This window comes from Mycteria americana, chromosome 1 (genome assembly GCF_035582795.1).
Source record: "Mycteria americana isolate JAX WOST 10 ecotype Jacksonville Zoo and Gardens chromosome 1, USCA_MyAme_1.0, whole genome shotgun sequence".
NCBI lineage: Eukaryota > Metazoa > Chordata > Aves > Ciconiiformes > Ciconiidae > Mycteria > Mycteria americana.
This window is the reverse complement of record NC_134365.1, coordinates 99,599,846-99,618,898: the sequence shown is the minus strand read 5'-3', so window position 1 is coordinate 99,618,898 and position 19,053 is coordinate 99,599,846. Positions and strand designations below refer to the sequence as shown.

The window sequence follows — 19,053 nt, the reverse complement described above, 5'->3', positions numbered from 1 at the left end:
TTTTGTCACAGTATGTGTCATTTACAGCAATAAAAATCTGGGGCCCACTTCTTATTTACACAAGGGCCACTTTAACTCACTCCGGCACAGCTAAGACCCCAGCAGAAACAGAGGTACCGATGTGCTTTGCACAACCGGAGTGCAATGAAGTGGCCTTGGCACAAAATGCAGCTCAGGCTCACAGCACTAAACTGGGGCAGGCACAAGGTAAAAAAAGCTAAACAGAAGCCTTCAAAATGGAAACAACGCTGCCATTTCCCAACAAGCTCTAATTACAGGTAAAAAGGAGATTGGCTTCCATGGCCCAAGGGTCTGTGAAATTATTTAATAATTAAATTCAGACACTGAAGAAACACATCGAGCAAACCTCTAATGCTGTTGTTCTCATTTCTGGCTATTTGCAAATAAAGAAGTGAGTTGTAAAAGATAACAAACAGTTGACAGAGTAGAAAATAGAGAAGCATCTAGCCCATCAGATTTAGGTTTTTGTTTTGACTTCCATTTGCCAAGTCTCCAAGAGACATGGCTAAGTTTCTACTGGGAAAGAGTCCTCCCCTGTTGTCATTTCCCCCTGGGGTGATGACAAGCTGGAATTTGCAACGCTTGCTGGACATTTGCTGGTTTGGTGTTTGCAGGCCTCATGGAAGGTGCTGCACTGGTCTAGCTGCATGACGAGATGACAAAAGGTGGGAGTAAGACAGACAGACACTAACAGAAGGCTATGTAAAACATTAGTTCAACAGGGACAAGAAGAGGACAAGAACTCTTAGAGGACAAAGAGGAAAAAAACACAGCAAAGTGAATCCTGTTGCTCTTGTGCAATTCTGGTCATTGTTAATGGAAATCAATGAAACCACGCTGGTGTGAGTGAGAGCAGAGCTTAGCACAGCACTTCCCCAAGTCTCGCTTTGTGGCTCCTGACCACAGAAGATGACAGAAACGAGTTCAGACTTTTGCTGTCTTGATAGCAGACACTTGTTTGGCAATGCTGGGAGGAAAGGCCAGGCTGACTCCAGTGTGAAAACACTTCTCACCCAAAACAATGTTGCTTAAGCAAGACAACAGCTTCTGCAGAGAAGAGCTAGCAGGCTGGGTTCAGCTGACTTTTTTCTTGTAGGGCCCGAGCTTCTAAAAAGCCTTTCAATGTTTGATGCGCAGCCTGAACACACAGGACTAGGGTGGCCGATGGGGGCCACGAGATCAACAGTAAACTGAGGTTGTGAATGGTTTCATCAGCCGCTGCCTTGTGGAGTTTCTTAGGCAGCCAGCAATCTGTCAAACGCCATTTGCAGAGGCTGTGATGGTTTCAAACTGGCCCAGCATTTCCTCACTGACTTTCCGCTGCAGGAAAGCACGGGGTTTCACCTCTGATAAGCTGCAGCATCAAAGAACAACACTGGATAATTAAGAGCCAAGGAAGAGTTGCTGTCATTGGTTTCCTCCCATCACAGGCCTAGCATGCAGGATCTGACCATGCTGAACTGATCCAACAGCCCTAAGTAACCTGCGCGTTCTCCACGTTATCTGTGTGGACGGTCTACTCAGTAACTGAGAGGACCAACCCAAACTAACGTGGCTTTCCATCACTCAGAGTTGTTCTGCCCCATGCCATTCTGCAGATGCTTTGCCTCCTACACACCAAAGCACAAGAGTAAAAATAACAAGTGCTTCCTTCAGCCATGTTCAACATAAAAACTTCAGCTGAAGTTATATGAAATTCTCTCCACAGTCTTAAGGCCACTGAAAAATGCAAATCAGCATGCAATAGCTATTTAAATCTGCTATTATCTGACAAATGGCATCTGATAATTAGAAATCCTCAATCATTAGGATCTCAAGGAGCATATGAACCTGTTTATATACAAAAATTGGTAGGTAAGCTTACCAGGGAGGATCATTTTACTGATTACTGAAATAGATTGCAATTGTCATTTAGGTGAAGACTTAACACTACTAAGCAATGTATGTTTTACGGGTGTAAAACATACGTTCATAGAAAGCTGTGGAAGAGGAAACACAGGCCAAATTAAACCATCTGCAATTCACATGCTTTCTGAACAAGCTGGCAGCCACGTACTACTTACTTAGACAACAAGGAGAAAAGAAAACCATACCTGTGTACATTTTCCATGGCTGCTACTTCTGCCAGAGCAGCTAAGCTAAAAAATGCAGACACCGCTGGCATATCTGATGTAATACTATGATTTTCTTCTGTCTCTGCATTTCTGGAGCATTCACTGTTGCAATCTGTTTCTGCACTTGATGTTTTTTGAAGAGTACTTTGCGGCAGCTCTTTTGGCTTCTCCTCTGCAATAAAAGAAAGTTAAGCTTGCAAATCTAGCCCTTAAATTCACAGCGGCCCATCGATATACTGACTAGTCTGCTCTTAACAGAATCTTTACCTTTAGGACTTTGATTTTGCAATTGTAATCCAATTCATGCTGCAACCTCTTCTGACCCAAGCGATTGGCAGAAGCACAGTACTAAGGTTTATGAAGCAGTTTACTGATTTTGCATACAAATGAGTTTGATCTTTTAGGTCACGCAAGAGAGCTTTTGTGTCCTGAAAGATTATCTTAACTGCAGAGGACTCCTGCAAGGACTGTGGCACTGACTGTCATATTATGGAATTCATTTTTACATCCTATAACTAGGTGCTGTATAATTTCTTTGCTGGAGTGGAAACAAATTATGAAAGGTAACCATTTTCCATTTCTCTCTATATGAACTCTTAGTTCTTAGAAATATCCAGGGAGAGAAGACAGATTTGGGCATTCAAACAAAAGAAGCTGGCCATTATGGACACGCTGATTTCCAGTTGATTGATAACTATTTTAAGGAATTACCTTGCTAAGCAGGTATGAAACCAAGCGAACTGAAAAATACTTCCCTGATAGGTTTCTTGTACTCCCAAACCTTCTCCAACCATTCAGGTTTAACAAAATTTGAACTCCAGTTTCCTTACCCAGTGTCCCTCCTGCTGGTGACACTCGACCATCTGCTGTTCGGACAAGATGTGTGATCTTAGTTTTCCTTGCTTTCCTCTTCTGGCTGCCAACTAAAGGCTCATGCATCATTGCTGGCTCTGGAGTGTTTAGGGCAGATATAGAAATTTTATTCTTCCAGGCAGACTCACTGGAATTTCTGTCTTCTGAGAGTATGGCTGAAAGAGGATAAAAATGCAGTTTTACATGTAGAATAATTCAGCTCCTAGCTATGCTCGTTTATAATTTTGCATCTATCTGCATAAAGCCTTCCCTCACAGGTACTCAGAGCATAATCCATGGCAAGATATGATCAGAATGCTGCAGATATTTGCAGGGGAATACTAGCATCAGCTCTTAAAGATATCCTGGAAAGTTCAAGTTTCTAGTATTTGCAAAGAAAACTGTGAGACTGGCAGTAGCATTTCAGTGGGAGCAGTGTATCAAACAGTCTGTATAAACACTCTGCAACAGAAGATGCCAGCAATTAGCTAAGAGACCAAATGTATTTAAGGAACAATAATGGTCCTCACGTAAGCTTATCTTAGCTCACAGACAGACTCACAAGCAGAATTCAGGAATTCCTGACTAACCCCCAGTCTTTCGTATTTCCTAAGTAGAGGGAAATACTGCCTTTTACAAAACAATAAACCTTAAAAAACACCCAAAAGGCAGCAAATAGAAAAGCAGAGCTGGATCACAGTTGAAGAAAAGAATGCTAAAAAAAGAAAGCAAGCACGGGATACCGTGATGGAAATACTGCCTACATAAAGTCAGAGAGTGAGAAAGGAATAGTTTGAATCTTTCTCAACGGTACCAGTGTTGGTGTTCTGAAGTAGCCTTCTGCCCTGAAGTAGAACAGGATGACAAATTGTCACCTGACTAAACAGTCACTTTAATCTTGTTCATGAAGGAATTGGTCAGACAGCAATCAAAAAATGTATTTAAGCTTCTAAAGTCTGAGATCAGTACGTAGTCGTCAATCGTTTGTAATTTCCGATTCAATAAGCCATACTGCTGATACCATAGGGTATCACTTAGTCCATGAATTCAATCTGTGACATCTTTTTTTCCTCCTGTGATGAAAGTATTATGAGGCCTACACCATCTGCGATCACCGTAAGCTCGCGTTAGAAAGAAACTACAGGTAGCAAAGGGAATGCCCAAGTTGTTTCTTACAGATGCCCGTCTAACCTGTTTTGAAACTGGGAGCACTCATGGCATCTGCACCAAGTCCTTGGGGTATTTTTTCCCAGTGCACTGCCACCCTGAGTGATTACATATTTTTTTCTAATGCCTGCACCTCATCTCCCCTGCTGCATTTCCAACTTATTTTCTTTACTACCCATCAGGTTATACCCCATCTCCTTCAACAGTCCTTTATATATTTCACAGCTGTTACTGTGTCTACAGTTAGCTGTCTCTTCCCCACAATTTCTTTCAATCTTTCTTCCCATTTTAAAGAAATGTTTAAGACCCATTTGTTCACTTTCTGGGTGGTAGGACCAGCAAAAATTACATGCATAAAACTCAAGCCGGAGTGCAAACAACTGCTCTTTCAGAAGGGCTCAGCACTGAACGGGACTGGTTGTGTCATGCAGGAGCACCCAACCCCACAAACCATGCACAATAGCCAAGCAGTCTGCATGGCCTTTGCCCTCTTTCATTTTGGTGTGTATTTACTGTGTATTTATTGTTTGTTTTTTAGATTTAATGAGCTTCCTATTCAAAGATATGGCTAATACAACCTCTATCTTTTTCTAGCTTCTTTAACTTTTAACTGTTAACCGTGCGAGGACGTGGACTGGGTGAAGAGAATAGCTGTAACACATTTTATCTTATTAGCTATTGCCCTTTGCTCTTTTAAGTGGGACGGGACCTTTTAATGTTTTATGGCATAAGAATACAATCAGATCTAGTACATATGTGTAAAAGCATTTTGAAGTGTTCCAAACCTTAATTCATGTTCATATCTTATCTTGTAAAACATTTTTGAACTTGTGCATGCTCTTTATTTTGAAAAAAAAAAGCACACAGCTTCAATTAGCTTTTCTCAATGTTTAGCTATAGCTACTAACCTTTCCAGAGCAGAGCTAAGCTCTGCTTTTCCATGCAAAAGTTTTTATAAAGAGAGCAAAGAGAAATCTTTTTGTAAAGAGAGCAAGAGAAATCACAAGAAAAGGTCTGCCTCATAACAGTCCAATTAAGTAGAAGCACCAATGACTGCAAATGTGACTTTCAAGTAACTCAATTGGGCTAATAGTGAGACGTTCAGATAAGCTTATTGCGCTGACCAAGACCAAAATCTTAGTTGGAATGTATAATTAAATGGGCAGCTTTCTCTCTAGATTTCTTATTTGGGAATTCATAAGCATTGAGTATGTATTAATGTAATGGTTTGGTTATAGTCCAATACTATTTGTTAATTCTGATTTGGGCATTTGCTCTAATTAGACAGTACTTTGACAGTGCTGTTTAATTCTAGTTTGACTGAGTTTAAATAGCTTTAATCTTAGTAATACAGGTAATTTTTTTTTTTTTTACATTTAATAAAAATATTAAGACATGACTTCGAACAATAAACAACATACAACAGAAACAAATCTGATCTGGTATGTTTTTAATTAGATGTGTTGTATATTACAAGCCATGTCAGGTCACTAGAAATTAACCTGATTGGTCAATACAGTAGACAGTTCCCTTTTACATTTGTTTTCTTTCTCATATTGTATGCGTCAAAAAGCTCAAAAAATTAAAGATAAGAAAAAACCTTGACAGGTAAAATAAAAAGAGGTGATAGTTATTAAGGATATAAGGAGGAGTATATGATGTTGGTGTGTTTAACTAAGAAATAGCAGAAGGTGGCTGACAAACTCAGGATGCAGCAAGTATATTCTCTCTCCATGTTTTAAGGTTTTTCGATCCTTGAAATGAGACTTGAGAGTCCTCTACTTTTTTTTCTCCTCTAGCTCTAAAGCAAGCTCTTTATCACTTCATCATAACACTGCTGCCATCCAGTTTTGCAGAAGGAAGGATTAAAGGTGAACAATGAATGAGTATGTTTTTGTGTGTGTGTAGGTGCAGTGTGGGTGTTGAAGGGAAGAGCTTCTTTTTTCTTCTCTAGCAGTCTTAATGGATATTGGGATAAGAAATCATTTCATTGACTTCTTTACAGTTTATTATTCAAGCAGTCATAAAACCTAACTTGGAGGAAATCACACAAAGGCTTCACTCACAAGACCCTCTGCACTGAACTCCAGAGGAGAAAGGAGTCCATGCCTCAACAACCGTATAGCTAGGCTAGGTGCTAACAGGGGTCCTCCCCCACCTCCTTCAAGAGGAACAGCACCCCATTGCTTCAACTGACAAAGGTATATCCATACAGATGCGCCAAACCAGGACTTGGTTTTGCTGTGCAGAAAGGACAGGGCTAAACAAGTTTAATTCCCTGTATTTTTCTTTAATAAATTTCTTTATTCTATTTCACGTCCCTTCTGTTTCCACACAGTCCTGTGTTCAAGAGCTGTCCCATGTAGAGCTCAGCTAATTTTCAGGAGAATGCTGTCTAGAAATGAAATGAGGTTCTGCAGCTACTCTGCAGTCCTGCAAACAGGTATTTACATGGTTAGCTTTCCTCACGACAGTAGCACATGCAGAACTACAGGGCTATTTTTGCAAGCAGGGTTGAGCACATGATATGAAGATGTGGGCCTTCTGGCAGTGACAAAAATGACTTTGAGAGAAAAACATCTAGAGCTCTATGCCAGATGGTTTCCTGAGCTGGATTTGTTAAAAGTTAGCATGGACAGTTTACCCTATCCTGCAGACATGCAGAGTACATGTAGCCTTATTTCCCCCCATCTTTGTGAACGAGAAAAATTAAGTCAATTGGACTGACTCAGCACACCACAGAAGAGGACAAGCTTTTCAGTGTGAACCCCAGCAAGACACAGACATATTTAAAAGAATTTCTTCAGCGATGCCTATCTGTTATAAGAGAGCACTGCAGAAGTTTAACCACATTTAGTGGAGAATGAATGCTCTGTGGGTCTAAGCACGCTGGTATCAAGAAAGAAAGGTGGGCTGTAACGCTTTAGTGGTCTTTATGAAGTTAAAAAGGGGAAGCCTAGCAAGGCAGAGCAAAGCTTCAAGTTCCCCAAGCCTGGGGAACCACTTTGCCAAGGAAGTGACACCAAGCACACTCTGACCTATACCCTGGTGGAAATTCCAGCTCTTCTGACAACAGGATGCTGCTGCAATACCACTCATGGGGTCAGGCGGCACACAAAGCTGCAGCAAGGCCTGGGGACTAACAAGCAGAGACACACCTGCTGACAAAGCAGCAGATGGTCAAGCCAGGTGTATGGAACAGCTGCCTGGATGGAAAGCTCTGATGCAAGAGACTATGCTGACCCAGCCCTCTTCCAGACTGGATGGATGCCAAAGGCACAGCGGCACAGAGCTGCTGGCTCCCTACGGGCTGCAGGCCCCACACAACAGGGCTTTTTCAGCAGGGGGGAAAAAAAAAAAAAAAAAAAAAAAAAAGATAATTCTGCTTATTTTCTGCATTTTCTGTTCTTTCTCAAACACGTGTGCCAAGGCTGTACAGACTGATGTGCATGTGGGAGAGCTGATGGGGAGAATCAGTAGCAGGCAGTTAGTTCTACCAGCCACAGGAGACAGGGCTCCTTCACACATCAGCTAGTGTTGAGACTGGTGGATATGTTCATCTCCTCTTCACCCCTTCTGGTGCAAAGGCCGGCACGGCATCTGGTTGTTACACAAATCATGTAAGAGCCCTCAGTACAGCTCACTAAATGTACCTGCAATGGTTGTGACTTACCCCTTGTTATTTAAAGTATTGCTTCCCACCAGAAAGCCTTGACAGAGTGGTAGAAAATAAACCTCTCAGCTGAGTGGTGTTCAACCTCCCCAAACAGGGATGGGTCCAGCTGTGCTTCTGTCAGCCTTCCTAAGGAAGTGACATATCTCTTAACATATTCAGTTGCATTACTGTGTGCTTTCTCCTAGGAAGAGCAGCGGTTGTGGCATGTCCACTGGTATTTTACTGGGCTGTATCTATCTCTATAAACACCTGCAAACTCATAATATGGTGATTTGCACTGGTGATGCTGTGTATGACGTGGTCACATAGTGTCAAAATTCAGTCATATACTCAAACAGAGACAGATCCAGACAATGTGATCCAATCACATCAAAATTTGCCTTCACTGCAGTTACTTTTCTTCATTCAAAACACTGATGCACGCAGGCACACAATTTTCAAGATGACAAAACATGAATCCAGCATGACCTGCTGACAGCAACCCTTCCAAGTGTCTCCTCTCCAGCTGTAAGAATATTCAAGCTCCTTCCTCCAGCAAAATTAACTCCATAAAAACCAAAAGCACACATTATAGACTTGTGACTCACCCCAAGTATAGACTAACCACAAAAAGGAGCTGAAATTTTCATTTAGTATTTGATTCACTAAATCCTTGTATATTTGAATCGAAATGAAGATGCTGGGATTTCCCAGCTTGAATGCTGCAGAATATGGGACGGTGAAGTCAAAGAGGGCCCCGCTGCCTAGGAACTCATGAAAGGATGAAGTTACACAGGCAGCACATGATGGCGAGGCTGTACGCCGCCTGCCAAGGCCATACCCACACTGCACTTTGCTGATCACCGCTTTGCTTTCGGTGTCACTACATGGTACACTTAAGAGTAGGCAAGACCCCAGATTTTTTCCCCTTTGTAACTCAGAGAAAATGCAGTTCCCCACCAACATATATATCCAATGTCTTTCCTTTGATGATTTCTACGTGGGCTGTGTAAGACTGGTAAGTTCCTCGTGTCTTTGCTTCAGTCTTGGGAGGAACTTGGCAAACTGGCCCTACTCCAGCAAACGCACAGACACATCTTTAATGTTTAGACATGATGACATTATTCACATGCTTAACTTCCAAGGACATGCCTCTGTGTTGTGCTGGAATGAGGCCAGGGTACTCAACACTTGCCAGGCTTGACTCTTTGATCATAGCGCACACTTCACTTTATATCAAAACAGGCTGGTTTCTTTTAATCAAATTTAAGTTTTGACATTTTGTTTAGCCACATTTTATATCTGCAGATTTTAAGATATTTATATTTTTTACTCTATCATGTATTAAATACTTTCTGTTTCTTTTCCCACAGGAGAATTTAAACACCCATTTTTCTTACTAATTAGTTTACATGGTCTATTAATAATTCAGGGACAAAAATCTGAATGGCACTCAAAAGAAGCTATGTTAATGTGTGATGCCTTTTTCACACCAGCATGGAAGCAAGATAGTTACTTCCCATGAGTGACTCCCACAACATGTTTGTTGTACAAATACAACGTAACAGAGCAAGTAATTTCAAAATATTTGCACTGTCAAATGCAGCAGAGCTGGCAGAGCCTATGCAGGAAAATAGTGTATGTGCACCAGAGAGGACACAAAACACAGCATCAGGAAAGGAGAGAAAATAACATGGCCAAGCCTTAGAGAAAGATATTAAGCATAAAGGTAGCTGGGGGAACTGGAGATGGGGACAGTCATTTTACTATCTTAAAGAGAGACAGATATGGGGGGGGGGGGGGGGAAGGAGGACATTCATGGAGCTACCTAAGTAAGAACAACCAGAGAGGCTCTTCTACACCACAGGGATGATGTGGGAGAGAATTCTACTGTGGAAGGGCTAAGGAACAGCCTGGGCATAATTTGGGCAATGTGACTACAAAAGAAAAAAAAAAAGGGGGGGGGGTGGTGGTCAGGGAAGCAGACTAAGCTATAACCCTGTACATACTGTACACTTAAAAATGCCCCTCAGAGTTGCGAGTACATATGTATGCAGGACCGCAACACTAACAACAAAAAGACCGTGGAGAGCTACCAGCAGGACAGCAAGCAGAGCAAGTCCAGGACATAACTTAAAAAACTGCTGAAGTTATCTTCAATCTGAGGCAAACAGAAAGCTGGTTAAGATTTCTACAGAGGGAGGGTTGGTTTAGGTTAGTACTTCTGACAGATGGTGCAGAAACAAGCTCTTACATCCTGACCAGCTGCAGTATGCAAAGTTCTAGAAAGCAGGAACTCACAGGGAGAGGAGATAGAGACACGGATAAATGCTCTGGCAAAGGGATAAATAATATGGTCTCTGATATAGAAGGGATGGAGAGAAGAGGAACCAAAGGACTGAAGAGCTATGAGCTGTGGAAGATAGAGTTCAGGGCCAACTGTGGAACTGCCCTTCCTTTGTCAGCTCTGCTGCACAGCATCTGGAGCAGGGAAACTGTAATTAAGGGAGATGCCAGTTAAAAACAAAATGGCATCATACTGGAATAAGGTAATATGATCAACTGGAGCCAGGAGCTAATGGAATCAAAGCAGACAGGGAAATAAGGGAACAAAGCAACCAAAGACTAGAGAGCTGAGTAGCCTCTGTCTAGAAGCACTTCCCCGAGACTGAATTGAGAGAGAAGGCGGCCCAAAACCTTAACTAAGTAATGCACCAGTACCTGTGTCCGGAACATTAAGCTTCTCCTTCCTGTGCTTACATTTGCTGACAATTTTGTGGAATAAGTTCTTTTTCTGAGACAGGAATGAACCTACAGACAACATTAATAATACATACTTTTAATTAGCAGTTTTACAAAAGAGTACAACAGTCACAGTATGTACTATACAACCTCCCCTTCCACTAATACAGGACGCTATTTAATGGGGAAGCACAAAACCTGACCTTCCACCAGAATGGACTCTGGAAGCTTTCAGCAGGCTGTACTTCAACCCATCAGCTCCCAATGCTTAAGCACATACAAAGCATTTTGGAGAATGATAATCTTAGGAAAGCTTAGCCATACAATAAAACAAGGGGTTTTCTTGCTTGTTTGTTTAAAGATATGCTTTCTTTTGGATGTGTACTGGGTTTGGCTGGAATGGAGTAAACTTTCCTCATAGGCAGCCTGGATGGTGCTGTGTTTTAGACTGGCAACCAAGAGAGCGTTGGTAACACACCAATGTTTTAGTTACTGCTGAACACTGTTTACAGAGCATCAAGACCTCTCTTTCTTACTCTGCCACCCCAGCGAGCAGGCCGAGGATGCACAAGAGGTTGGGAGGGGACATAGCTGGGACAGCTGACCCACACTGACCAAGAGGTATTTCATACCATATGATGTCATGCTCAGCAATAAAACTGGGGGGAAATTTTTTTCCATAGTCATTGCTCAGGGACTGGCTGGGCATCAGTTTGTTGGTGGTGAGTGCTGGTTTTACATCACTTGTTTCTCCCCACCCCCCTTCACTTATTAAACTGTCTTTATCTTGGCCCATGAGGGTTTTTTTTTCTTGCTTTTGCCCTTCCAACTCTCTCCCCCATCCCACTGGGGGAGGGTGAGTGAGCAACAGGGCTTACCTACCAGCCAAGGCCAACCCACCACAGGATGCAGGAGTTACCTTTTTTGGTGACCAGAAATGAGTTTATACTAAGCGCAGAAGTAAAAGTTCCCAGGAGAGGAAGGTGAGGTTATGCCCAGCTCATGGTATCATTGCTACTTTGATAGCAGAGTCTTTGTAGTAGTAGTCAGAAGACATTTTATGTGACATCAGACCACAAACCATGCCACTAGCAGAGGTCATCAAGAAGCCATCCTTTGTCTCATTAATGGAGTAAACAGTGATACAGCAGCAACGTAAGACATAACAGACCAAAGATATAACAGATGCATAATCTCTACACTGCAAAGCCATTTTTATGGAGTTACTTTTCAGAAACTGCACTTTAAAATCTTATTTCCAAAGATATAGCAGGCAAGCAAGTCTTCAGGCTAGCTGAGAACAGGCCTGCCCAAACAGCAATGAGATGCACTGCAGGTGACAAGACGGCTTACAGCCTAACAAAAGGGTGTCCTTCCCATCTGCAGCTGACTTGGAACAGGATTCTACCCACCACAAATACCAGCCTCCTCCACCCCTCCTCATCCTTAAAAGGAACCAGACACACACATTGGATACTGAGGCACAACTGCAACCATGTAGTAACACATGATCAAGGTAAGTCTACATCATGCACCTGCGATTTGCCATCACTGACTCTTTATATGCAGGGAAAGAAAGAGAAAAGTGTGTAGCACATGGAAGAAGGATCTAGTCTTATGGGGGGAAAACCATTCATAGGCACTAGGCTGTTTGAATAATATTGAAAATTACGGAGAGAAAGCTAAAATCCAGCCAGAAACAGGCATAGAAACCCTAAGATTTTGTACATGTTGGCTTTGTGGCTCAATGCTACTTGTTTTTTTACAACTGAAGAAATCAAAACTTTGGGAAAAGATTAGTAATCTCCCAAAAATCTAGAAGTCAAACAACAAACCAAATAAAGTCCAAGTGAGACACCATCTTAGGCAACATCAGCTTGTATCTGAATAGCTTCACTAGAACTTGTATAGAAAACATCAGAAAGTTCAATAAAAGAGGCCATATTCACTCAAACTGATTCAAGTGTTGTTCTGCAAATTTTACAATAGCTTCCTGAGTATCAGAGTTGGATAAGCAGTCTAGTGTCAGTGCAATAAAAATGCAAAACAAGGAATGAAAAAGCCCAGGCAGGTTAAGTTAGGAAAGTAAGGGAAAGCTTAAGTGAAAAAACGAAGTTTTTCTGAATACTAAGCTCAAAGACTTCATCCACATCAACAGAGACAAGTCTTCCCACAACAGTTCCACAAGACAACAGAGGCAGAGGTACGTAACTAGATGATTCTTACGACATTTTTGTTATTATTTTTTTAAAGTAGTGAATTAGCGATTTTTGCAGATGCTTGGAATAAGCAACACATTACATAGTATCACAGAAGTCTCCATTTCTACAGCTCATCCTGCACCCTATAGACCATTTCCATCAGTGTCATAGACAGTCAGCCAGTGCCAGCAATTCTAACTTTCAACTCAGAATAACTGAGACTAAAAACTCACAAAAAGATGACAAGCATGGCATGAAGAAGGAAACCTGGGTCTTTCATGTCTTTTCTACCATCCAAGGTACCTTTATCATAAGTTTGTATCTGCAACATATAGGATACTCCAAGGCACGCTCCACTTGCATGTAAAATTTTGTTCCCAAATGGAAAATCCAAGGACATTAACTTCAGTGGGATCAAAAGAGAAACTGCCTTTTCATAAGGAAACTTCCAGTCTCCTACCCTTTTAGCTGTTATTCCTGTGAGACAGTGCCCATTGACACTTGAATGTCCTTTGGCCACAAATGCAGTGACAGAGAAGATGGGCTAACAGCTAAATAGGTCAACATGTCAATACTCGGACCTGAGAATGTAACTTCTGACTCCATGAGAAACTTCATCCACACTCCCTGTCTGAACTACTTAGAGTGAACTAGAGGATACGCTCACTGTCCTCTGTGAAAAGCCAAATTACAATCACTCTCACACTTAGACATACAAATTGTGTAGTAATTACTGAATAGACTATCTGGTGGCTCTTCGAAAATTGCAACATCCCATCCTGCCTTTAGATTAAGGCCAAAGTCAATGAACTGCCAAATATAGGACCTTTGCATGGCATATTCAGATATGAAAACCAGAGCTTTTCTTTTAATAGAAGGTAACTGAACGAAACCAATATGGAGAAGGCAAAATATAGTCTGGACCAGAGAGGACATCTGCATGTAGGAAAGGCTGAACAAGGTGGCATTCCTGAGATCATGTGCTGGTTTTGGCTGGGACAGAGTTAATATCCCTTTTCAGGCTCTCACTAGCAGGTGCCCCAGGGGCACAGTTTAGGCACACTCACCCGTGCAGGAGTTTACTCCTCTTTGGGAGGGATGGCTGGGCTACACCTGTTTCATGGGGACAGCAGGCAAGCACTCCAAGACTCTGAGCAAATGGCACTTGTCAACATTCAATCCAGAGAAAATCCATGACCGAAAAAACTAACTACCCTAAAAGGCTTGCTGTCAAGCAGTGGACCCTGGATGTGATTTCCTACAGAAAGCTGAAAAAAACCCCCAACTTTTAATGTCAGTTTTCTTGCTATTGTTATAGACCCATCTGCAAGTGTAAAGTCCTTTCCTCCTGCTCATCATTCTCTATTGGAAATATTCTACATGGCTCTTCCTTTCCCTAGCACTTTAGCAGTTGCCACAGGATTTAACCACCTGCTAATCCCTGGCTTGCCCATTGTGCTCACTGAGGGCGGTAGGGATTTCCTCCTGGGAACGCTCACTACAGCCAACGGCAGCTGCTTGGGGACGCAGCAGGCAAGAAAATGAACCCACCATACGTAACAAGCCATAACTGCATTTCCTCCACATTTCTGGGCATACACCCCCTCTGCTCTCACAAAGTTCCCTATTTTAAAGGGCCTGATCAAATAGAGAACACTTCAACATGATTGTAAGAAAACCAACAAACAGATTTGGTCTGTGCATTTCTGCATTTCTCAGGAGGACGATGCTGTATTTTTAGGTCATGATCTTTGGAACATTACGGGATGTGATCTCCAGGCATCTGAACACTTTGAACTGAGCCAAAAAGCCCCCAAGCTAAGACCAAGAGGAATGCCACAAAGAAGCATCCATTTTAAGCTGATGCTTTATTTCTAGTCCTAGAGGCCACAGACAAAAAAAATTGTAGAAAATCCCTTTCTCAAATAAAAGCACACTATGCATTCCTCTCCTTGCCTTCCCAAAATGAAAGCTTTAGTGAAGTGCTTAGTGTATAAGTGAGCATTTCTTCACAGCACAAGGCAGAAATAATGACTATGCCTGTTGCTCATTTTTGCATACAAGCAGATTAGTGACTCACTGCAGACTGCTGACTTCTGTGTGGTGGGATGTTTTGGCACACATGCCATTGGGAAGAAGAAAAAAAAAAAAAAAAAACCAGAAATCAGTCACAGCTCCAGCAAATGTCGGAGCAGGCCATCTGCACAGATTCAGTATAGCTGCATTTTTCAGCCATTTTGTGACATTACGATTGTATATGCACACTCCCAGTTCAAAATGCTTATGGTAGAATTTGCCAAAGCTTTACGGCTTGTTCAGTCTTGGTCCCGCTGAAGAAAGACCCCCATTAATTTCAGTGGGAGCAGAATCTGGACAATTTGGAAAGCTCTAGGGAACAAGCTGCCTCTCATTTACAAAAGCTCAAATTTTCCCTTATACATGTGGATTTGAAACAGCTTTCACATTACAGGGTTCTTCAGGTGTTTTTATACGAAAAGAACTGGCTGAAGGGAGGACTGGACATGACAAGCACAATGGAAAGAGTCAGTGGGCACTGACCCACTCATTTACCGCTTCAGAGTAGGAAAACATCCTGACAACCCTGGCTGTTTGGGTTAGGCCTCTGGTAGGTATAGGTTAATGACATTTGACAGAAAATCAATCTGCCACCATTTGCTCCAAAATAAAACATATTAAGGCATACAGCCCTAGTGGGGGGGACGGGGGACACACGACAACACCCCAAAATCAACAAACAAAAACATTTATCCATTTTCATTTACCTAACATCCTGGGGAAGTTTTACTGTGCAGCACTCCAACCTATTTTCCAAATTTTAAATGTAATTTAGTAGGCACTGATCTGTAGACTGCAAAAAGTAAGTACTTATCTAAGAACTGAGAATGCTTGGGAAGTCTATGATCCTGCACATGCTCATTCAGAAAAAAGCAGGGAATGATTTTAAAGTGTTTTTACTAAACCTACCCCCAGTGATTATTATCTGTCTTTTGGAAATATCCAGAGGCCCCAAACACTAGTAGGCACTATTTGTGTGCTGGACATCTCTTCTAATTACCTTACAGAGACAACCCCAAGGAAGAGCAAAGCAGCAGAAACAACTCTACACAACACAGTAATGCAGAGCACAGCAGAGCAAAGTTAAGGTCTCAGACATCCCAACACAGTCACACCCGTAGACTATATTGACCCTTCATGGTTCATGCTCATCACATTGCAAGAATAAGATGTCACTTTTGTTTAATTCTGATGGCATAAAAATCCATGGTAATTCAAAAAACCCAGAGCCATTCCAAACCAAGCTCTATCATTTTGTACAATATGCCATTTTAATTTCCTGCAATACTTGCAGGAGCCTAGTTCGCAGACCTGTATGCTTAACACCTTTGGAGGTCAGTATTCTCTAACCATCTTTGGACTCGTCACAGTTCACAGGCAAGCCAATAGCATGATGAGGCTGAGTGGCCTGTCAGTACACCACAAAATTAAATTGAGGATTCAGCTTAATGAATGTTTGGCTCAGCTGGAACAGTTTCCCTACTAAGCTAGTAAGCTTGCTTGTATGCAATTTGGTTCAGGTCATTTCAAATTGACAACTTGTATCCTAGTTTTAAGCATCCTAACGAAATAAAACAAATTAAAAATTGACCCATTGCCATGGAATATTTACTTTTTAGCAATCTTTCTTTTCCAAAATAAAAATGGTTTGTCGGAAAGTTTTTCAGCTACCTCTTGAGAGCTGAACTTCACTCTCCAGGGAGCTGGAATGACTGACACAAGCTGACAGCTTGCCCAGCTAACTTGAGTGAATTCAACATTCATTGAAATTAGGAGCAGATATCACTAGCTCTGTCTGGATTTAGTTTGGGGCTGCGGTTAGATGTTCACTACAGAAACAGCAGTGTCACGATCAGATATTCCTGCCCTGGGGCTGCTTGTTGCAACCCCACAGCTCAGTTGGTGGAAAAGTTCTCATGACTGTTTACCATCTGCTTCAGTGCAAAGTCAGCTGGCTTAGTTTAAAGAGCCCTTATTGTCAGCTAGAGGCAAATGCTCCATGGCCTCCTCTGCAGGGCTATGCCAAAACTACTTATATCAGGCTTGTAACCTGCCTGCAGTTATGTTTCTGACCTTCCCTTGAGACATAGCTGAATATATTCCTAAGCTTTTTAAGTGATGCAAACAAGGATAAAAATTAAAAGCTCTTACTTATGAACCTAGCCAAAAGCAGAACACAGTTCTGGGCTACCTGACTTGAGGTAGCATTCTAACGTGCCATTCCCAAACAACATAGGGCCTGCAAATTTTTTAGACATATAAGACACTTGCAGGTAAATAGCGTAGCGAGAAATCGAAGGAGCTGCTATTACAACTTCAACTGCCAGATCACGTTAGATGAGGAGATCTTGTTCCCAACAGATGTTGCTTAATTACAGTATGATAATACAGTGGTTAAAGCAATTCAGTCACGGTCACTGAAGAAGTTCTGTCAAATATATACCACAAAAATTGAAAGACATTTGAAGGCAGAACTCACTTGGTATTAGCACAAGTCTAATTTTGCAAAAGTGACTGTTCCACATGTAATTATATAAATACAAAATCAATACCAAAATTGGCATGCACTAGAAAAGAACAGCTGCTCAATCCTGCATACTGTAATGTGATTATTCGTGAAGCATTTAAAAGGCATAGATCTAATCCAGGGTCACCTGGCTCAAATAGCAGTATTATATCTGAAAACCTGTCAGTTGGTGGAACTACCATAGTAACAGAAAAGGAAACCAGCTTCATATTGTGAACTGTGCATAATGAGGATTCTTTTGAGCATCCTTTTATCTTGCAGGATTACTGGCACATCATTCCTTCATTTTGTGATGCTTCTGTACTGTATGTATGCATCAACATTTCTGCCACAGTCTAAAAGTAGTTTTCCCTACCATATTCTTACTTCTCTACCACCCCTGTGTCACAGGTTGTTTGTATATAAAGCAGCCAAACATGTCATGAGTTTCTCCCTCCAAGAGCCTCAGCAATGGAGCTGGGTATGGAATCGGTTTTCCTGTCCTCTAACCTTTTTTTTTATCATGTCAGGACACTTTTGCTCCAAACTTATGATAGAGAGTTAAAATCTTGATGAAAAAAAAATCCAAATATTTCATTCAGACATCTCTGGTATCTTATGTTTTAATTTATACAGCCTAAAATTACAGTGAAATGCAAACTGGCATAAAACTACATTTTGAAAAACATCACAATATAACCTCTTGATCGTCTGCCATTTTTTCCCCATTTTCTCCTGGGAAAACTTGTCAAATTCATTTACCTCAAAAATATTCATGTTTTTGATAAATTTGTTTGCCACGATGAATATATTTCATGTACAAACTCTAACCAGTTCTGCTCAGCATGAAAATCAGGAAAACTAACCCAGGTGAGAACCAACTAACTTCAGTGCTAGAAAAATGTTTTCTTTGACTTCACACTTTTCACATATAACAGTAAAACCAGAAAGTATAAAAAAGCTTATCATAGCATTGTTGTTGCTTAAGAATGTATCGCACATGGTAATTTACCTTTGTTGGATTTTGGTTGTTCAGATGAGCCGCTTCCAACCTTTCTCTTTTTCCTTGGAACAGCTGAATTTTTCCTGTCAAAGGTAATAGGACTGTATTGAGGGAGGCTGTTGAATTTCTTTTCAAATTCTTCTTCCAACTTTGCTAAGCTAAAGGGGAAACAAAACCAATCAAATTAAATGTAACTCCGTTTCTGGAGAAAAAAATATATTGTTTAGGAGCATGTGTGTGTATATACATACCTATCTACATAGAGAGAGTGGGAAAGAGGTAAGCACACACACGCTGTAAACATCAAACTAGTATATACTAATCCAACTTTGGGATGAGAATGTACACTCCAGCTTCTGCATTTGTAACTCAGTATAAACTGATTACATTAGTTGCATATATTAAAATTGGGCAGGGAGGGGGAATCAATGTCACGCTGGTGACATGTAGCTCTGTTTGCTGCACAGATTTGCACAGGAGATTTGTCTGTTCTGTGAGGGGAATGAAAAAAAGACAATAAAACCAATAAATAACAAACCAATAAAGTATCTTCACAAAAAAGTCCCTACACCGGAATGAAAACAACTCAAACCAGAAGAAAAACTTCAAACTATTCAATCTTCTGGGGATATTCTAAAACGTGATGCTTTGGGGTGGGAATTAGCTTTGGATTTGTTCTGAGTGATTATATTTCCTCCCCTCATATTTTATTTGTT

The 19,053-nt window shown here is 41.3% G+C and overlaps 1 protein-coding gene across 19 annotated transcripts in view; it reads right to left on the bottom strand.

Moving 5' to 3' along the window:
* BBX (BBX high mobility group box domain containing) overlaps positions 1-19,053 on the bottom strand; it is a 154,053-nt gene that overhangs the window by 8,891 nt on the left and 126,109 nt on the right. For 16 of the 19 annotated variants that reach the window (XM_075514854.1, XM_075514863.1, XM_075514871.1 and 13 more), the window contains 4 exons: positions 18,347-18,495; positions 10,531-10,620; positions 2,966-3,163; positions 2,115-2,307 (listed from right to left, as the gene is read on the bottom strand). In XM_075514854.1, coding sequence (XP_075370969.1) covers positions 2,115-2,307; positions 2,966-3,163; positions 10,531-10,620; positions 18,347-18,495 — 630 coding nt within the window. The remainder of the gene's footprint in view (positions 1-2,114; positions 2,308-2,965; positions 3,164-10,530; positions 10,621-18,346; positions 18,496-19,053) is intronic. The other 3 variants (XM_075514754.1, XM_075514770.1, XM_075514898.1) reach the window with 3 other exon arrangements.